The following is a 1,097-nucleotide window of genomic DNA, read 5'->3' as shown; positions in this document are numbered from 1 at the left end:
CCTGGACACAGGCCACCTGGAATAATCTCCTATTCCTTGGAGAGTTCTAGACTCTGAGGGAGGAACAGCGACTTCTGGTCCTGACCTGAGTGGAGTGAGGGACTCAGAAAAGTTGGAATCAGACCTTCAGACACATTGAGTGTGAGGCAGAGAACAAGGCCTGACAGAAAAATACACCGTGTCCAAGGCTGATGCAGGGGTCAAAGGGGACCCCTGATAGGTATTCTAGTGACTGTCTTCCCTTCCATGTCCTCAGAGACGTCATCCCTTAATTGTCCTAGAGAGCTGAGGGGGCCCTCAGAGGAAATCAGGGAAACTCATGCCATTCTCCATTCAAGGGGGGGGCGACATTCTAGCTCGGATCCCATTTTCCTCCCTTCCTCATGGGAGGCCGTCCTGGGCGATCTAGAGGTGATGGGGAAGGCTCCCCAGTGTCCCTGGTACCCGCGCGCTGCAGCGTCTCCTTCCCATTCTCCAGGTGTCTGCGGAGACACTCCACGCACGTCCCCTCCAGGTAGGCTCTCATCTGCTCTGCCTCCCCGGCCGCCTCCAGCTCGCGCTGGCTGTTCTGAGCCGCCGTGTCTGCCACGGTCCAGGAGCGCAGGTCCTCGTTCAGGGCGATGAGATCCTTGCCGTCGTAGGCGGACTGGAGATACCCGCGGAGGAGGCGCCCGTTGGGTCCCAGGTCGCAGCCAAACATTGCCTGGAGGGTGTGAAACCCTGGCCCCGTCCCCGCGGTCAGTACAGTCCACCGAGCCCCGCCCCGCCCCGACCAACCCGCGGGGATTTTGGCCTCAACTGAAAATGAAACCGGGTAAAGGCGCCTGGGGCTCTCTCCGGTCGAGGGTCTGGGCGGGTCCCGCGGCCTCGGGGCGGATCTCGGACCCGGAGACTCGGGGCCACCCGTCCGTGGGGGATGGGGAAGGGTCCTGACCTGCGCCCCGGGCCGGGGTCACTCACCCGCCTTGCTCTGGTTGTAGTAGCCGCGCAGGTTCCCCAGGATCACTCGGAAAGTCTGTGCGACGTCCTTGGCTCTCCGTGTCTGCTCTTCCCAATACTCCGGCCCCTCCTGCTCCATCCACGGCGCCCGCGGCTCC

The 1,097-nt window shown here is 62.4% G+C and overlaps 1 protein-coding gene across 1 annotated transcript; it reads right to left on the bottom strand.

The window, feature by feature from the left end:
• Positions 1-352: 352 nt before the first annotated feature.
• On the bottom strand, positions 353-1,094 carry LOC105525308 (HLA class I histocompatibility antigen, Cw-14 alpha chain-like; the record flags this gene model as incomplete). Its single annotated transcript, XM_011960876.1, has 2 exons — positions 353-720; positions 961-1,094. Coding segments are annotated over 2 exons (502 nt in total), but the record flags the coding sequence as incomplete, so codon positions are not given.
• Between the last annotated feature and the right edge of the window lie 3 nt (positions 1,095-1,097).

The sequence above is a fragment of the Colobus angolensis genome, unplaced genomic scaffold (genome assembly GCF_000951035.1).
Source record: "Colobus angolensis palliatus isolate OR3802 unplaced genomic scaffold, Cang.pa_1.0 Scaffold5281, whole genome shotgun sequence".
Taxonomy (NCBI): Eukaryota; Metazoa; Chordata; class Mammalia; order Primates; family Cercopithecidae; genus Colobus; species Colobus angolensis.
Note: the sequence above shows the minus strand (reverse complement) of the source record. Positions and strands in the feature narration are given on the sequence as shown.